This window comes from Pteropus vampyrus, unplaced genomic scaffold (genome assembly GCF_000151845.1).
Source record: "Pteropus vampyrus isolate Shadow unplaced genomic scaffold, Pvam_2.0 Scaffold241, whole genome shotgun sequence".
In the NCBI taxonomy this organism is placed as follows: domain Eukaryota; kingdom Metazoa; phylum Chordata; class Mammalia; order Chiroptera; family Pteropodidae; genus Pteropus; species Pteropus vampyrus.
In genome coordinates, this window is record NW_011889022.1 from 317,896 (window position 1) to 322,215 (window position 4,320).

General features: G+C 41.4%; 1 protein-coding gene across 4 annotated transcripts in view; it reads right to left on the reverse strand.

Moving 5' to 3' along the window:
* DCAF6 (DDB1 and CUL4 associated factor 6) overlaps nt 1-4,320 on the reverse strand; it is a 57,896-nt gene that overhangs the window by 14,338 nt on the left and 39,238 nt on the right. For 2 of the 4 annotated variants that reach the window (XM_023519933.1, XM_023519934.1), the window contains one exon: nt 1,294-1,353. The exons of the other annotated variants lie outside the window; for them this stretch is intronic. In XM_023519933.1, coding sequence (XP_023375701.1) covers nt 1,294-1,353 — 60 coding nt within the window. Of the gene's footprint in view, nt 1-1,293; nt 1,354-4,320 lie in introns of those variants that run through there. 4 annotated transcript variants of the gene reach the window in all.

A 4,320-nucleotide genomic window follows, 5' to 3' on the forward strand; every position in this document is an offset into this window, starting at 1 on the left:
GCCTCCAAACTAGTCTACCCTAGTAAATGGCATCATCGTTCACCCAGGCCTTGATGCCCCAAATCAGGGAGCTATGCTTTGTATCTTTCCAGTATATCCCGTAGCATATGTCAATTAAGTACCAATTTGAATTGAATATAACATTCGATATCATTGCACGGAAATTACTCCGTATGATTCTCCAGCATACGAATCTGGCTACAAACTCCCTGGTAACAATACACTATTTACATTCACACAGCCTTACCAGAAACAATTTGATTAGGTAGCAGTTTTCAACGACAGCATAAGACACCGTAATATGCTCCTAGAGCTGCGCTTCATCCGAAAGCGACGATTCTTCGCGCTTCGTGCCACTGCAATGAGCATGCTCCACTCCTTAGTTCACTACCAACCCATTCATTCATTCATTCCCAAGAGCAGAAAACCCTACAGCGAGACTTGTCATCTCAGGTCTGTAAACGATGACTTAAGATCGGAAGCAGAAGAGTTTGCCCATTTGTTTTTAAAATTAGTTTCTGAATATTTCTCCAAGAAGGCAGTTAAAATCAACAAACAGGTAGTATAGCAGTACTTAACCTCCCCAATACTGCTGACAAGTGAGTCGTCTCACACATGTAACTTTCAGCCAATTAAACAGAGCACATGGCTTTAGTGCTAAGTTACTATTTTTTAAATTTTTGAAAACTATTTGTAAGATCTGTCTCATCAGGCTCTGCTCAAGGCTTTGAGGTTGATTCTATACCTCTCTAAAGTGCAAGCGGAGGGTGGAGCTGTTCTCCCTTCTGACTGGCGGCTTTGGAGCTTCGTGACTGTAATTCGTAACTGTATTCCTGATAATTAAAGCCGTCGGGAGCTTAACCACCAGAAAAGTGAAACATAACACCAAGTATCGTTACTCCTGCAATGTAGTAATAGTCAGTATTACTACGTTCACATGACCTTTTCTAAATTATCTACTAGGTAATATGCTAACCACACATCCGCAGTTCTACACAATTTTATGATACCTAGAATTTAAAACATGGATAGACTTTATATCCATCACAGGATTATTACAGAAGAGAGTTCAAAGTTGGTGTGAAGGGCCAAAGGCAGAAATTAACTTAGCTTACGTAGAAAATCATTTGCATGGGCCAGGAAGGCTCTGTGTAGGATACCGCCGAGGGCGACTTAGCCCACGGAATGCTATTGGGCCGGAACCGAAATGGAAAGCTAAGGAGCGCGAGGGGGAGCTGTTCGTGTGCGAGAACTATGGACGGGTGGCCTTAGCGCATCTCCTGTTGCACGCACCCTGTTGCTCATCAAGTGACATGGATCCGAGCTGTTTGTTAACCACAGAAGAAGGAGAATCTGAAACAAAAATGAGATTTCAACTTAAAAGTAAGCAGCAATGTCATGATCATCTCTAAGCTTAAGAATCAAATGCACAGGGTGGGGACAGAAGTAAGTACCGAGGTGTGTTCCCCAAGCAGTAAGTAAGCAGGGCCATGTGCTCAGGATTTGTCACCGCAGGCAAGCACTCAGCAACTTTGGGGATGCGTGGAGAGAGGATTCTTCTACTTCCATGCATATACCTTTGATTAGATAAATTTGGCACAGGCGCAGGTGCAAGGCACATGGAACAGAAATGGGCATCTCCTTCACTAACAGAGGACTCCGTGTCCTTCCCAACCTCCCCTCCGGCCCCCTAACATGGCTGTCATTCTGGACTGGAGGACTCCGAGCGTGCAGCGACATGCTCACTACACTTTGCTACCTGTTCCTGTCGTCTGTCGTACTTTGAGCTAAAAAAAGCAGCTCAAGTGAAGACGTTAGACAAAAAGGACGTTTATGAAAAGCAGTCAACGAAGTAGTTACCCTCACAGGAATGTCAATGACTCAAACCTCTCTGGTAGGTCGTGCGCATTCAATCTGACTCTGTGGAGTCAGGTTTCTTTAAGAGACTGGTGGGAATGAAAAAGAGAGGCCAGAAGGCTTAATGGCCTGGGCGCTGTGCTCGTCACCTTGGCTTCAAGTAGAACGTTTTATTTTTATCCTTCTGATACGCCGAGATTCTATGTTAGAATTTCTTTTATAAACGGGCTCTACCGTTTGAAAAACACTGGTGTAAAGGGCAGGCAGCATGATAAACTGCAAAGAGCAGTGGTCTGGGGTCATTTTTGATTCTAGCCCTGGTTCTGACAATAATTAGCTACGTGACCTAGAATATGTCCCAGCACTTTTAGGCCTGAGCTGCTCCTTGCTTTCTGGTCACCTTAGGGGCCTAACGGTCTCAGCAAAGCATCGGGGGACAGCAGGAGGTGGCCACTACCCCTGGCTCAGGTGCCAGGGTCCCAGTGGGGCTATAGAAAAAGGGAAAATTCGGATAATAAGCACAGCCCCCGCTAAATGTAAGAATAACTCCTAGCTTCTAATACCCAGTGCTCTAGTTCTTAGCAAGTGTTGTTAATAAACCAAAAACCTAGCATTTTGGGTTGATTACCACTTTCCATTCATAATGGCTTTTCACTCCCCCAAAGGTAGATATTTTGAGGTAAAAGTATCCTTAATTCGACAGCTAAGAGTTTTCCAATATGTCCTGTTTTCTGAGAAATTTTACATCCTTTGACTGATTTCATTTGCACATTTAAAAGTCTGAGTCCTGCTATCAAGACCACTTATGTCGACTTTAAATCCTCTCCTTTCTGATCTGAGCAGTTTGCTCACAGACTTTTGAATTACTAGATTTCGATACTGCATGATCATCGCTTGATGTATAATAGCTGTACTTGTCCTTACTTATCCCTCCTTCATCAGAATGTTCAGTTCGACAAATCTGTACGACACAAGAAAGCAAGCAGACCAGGCAGGAGTTTGATCAGCGCCCTAACTCTCACGCTTCACTTTTCTTCGGAAGACCTCTCATTTATCCAGTTCTGGGTCGGGCACAACGCTCCTTCCCACGTTGTGTTTTAAGAACAGATAAGTTGGTGTTTAGAGAAAAACAAAACCATATTCTTTAAAGTGAAAAAAAAAAAAAAACATAAAAATGAGAGTCACAGGGAAGTAAATGTTGGAGAAGCCTCCTAGAATGTCTCTTATGCAACATTCTTCATCCCTCTGGATTTATTATACATTCGATTTCATTTAATAATGACGAGCGCTATCCACTCTCCAAGCAATCTTTTTTCAAATATTTAATTTTCCATGAATTTACAGAATGTACAAATCTTATGAAGTAAAGTGCATCTTATTTAATGTTTAAAATGAAATTTAGGAAGGAGCAAGTCTCAAAAAAAAAAAAGAAAAAAGAAAAAAAAAAAACCTCGATAAAGGAGTTGAAATGCTGGCATCTCCACAAACTCTGAAAGGATTGAAAATGTGAATGACTTTTCTGTTAAGACAGAAAGATGGCCTTAAACGAAGAGGGCTTCGCGTTGGGTCTCCCAGCCCGTCACAGACACTGTGTCTCCCTAGGGAGTCACGGCTGTCCCTCCCGCCTGAAAGACAGCTTTTAAGAAGTCCTTTCTGATCACGGCTAACATGCTATTTCTCATCTCGAGTGCCGTGCAACTGTTTTTAGAAGGATTATTTTCCTGCCAAACAAACGTTTGAGGTGATGTGCTTTTATACCACTAGATATTCATAAATGCCATTCCCATAACTTCTAACTTACAGAAATACTTCCAAATATTAACTCAATAACCATGAGAATAGCTAATATTTAAAAAAATACGATTATTAGTTCGATGCCAATTGCCTCAGTTCACACACTCTACCCCCACCTCTCTGTGAAACGGCTTCTAGAAAGCACCGTCACAAAATAAAAACCTGACCATATGTCCCAATGATAATTTATTACAAAGTCAATATGGTTTGTTGGCTTACTGGACGTGTTTAGAATTATATTATTATTTTTAAGGTCGGGATAATCTTTCAGCAAAAGCTCATTCTCATGCCAATTACTGTACATTTCCAAAAAATTTGTGTTTTGGTCTTGAGAAAGTTCTTTAGTCCTCTGACATCAGAATTTTCTCAACTGTAAAAAAAAAAAATACCGAATTCTAGTCCAACAGGTAAATAACAAGGACTCTTCGGCTAGACTCCCTGGCTCGAATCTCGCTTTTCTCCTCAGTAATAGTGTAACTCTGGGCAAGTTATTTAACTTCTCTAAGTCTCAGTTTCTGATGAAGATTTGATGGGATAATCCGTGTAAGCTACTAGGGTAGCTCACGGGAATGGGTCGGTTAATGATATTATCATTTGCCTGTTTTTCAGAAACATGATATTGAATGAAAAATAATGCTTTGAAGCCGTTTTGAAGAAAAACGGAGCATA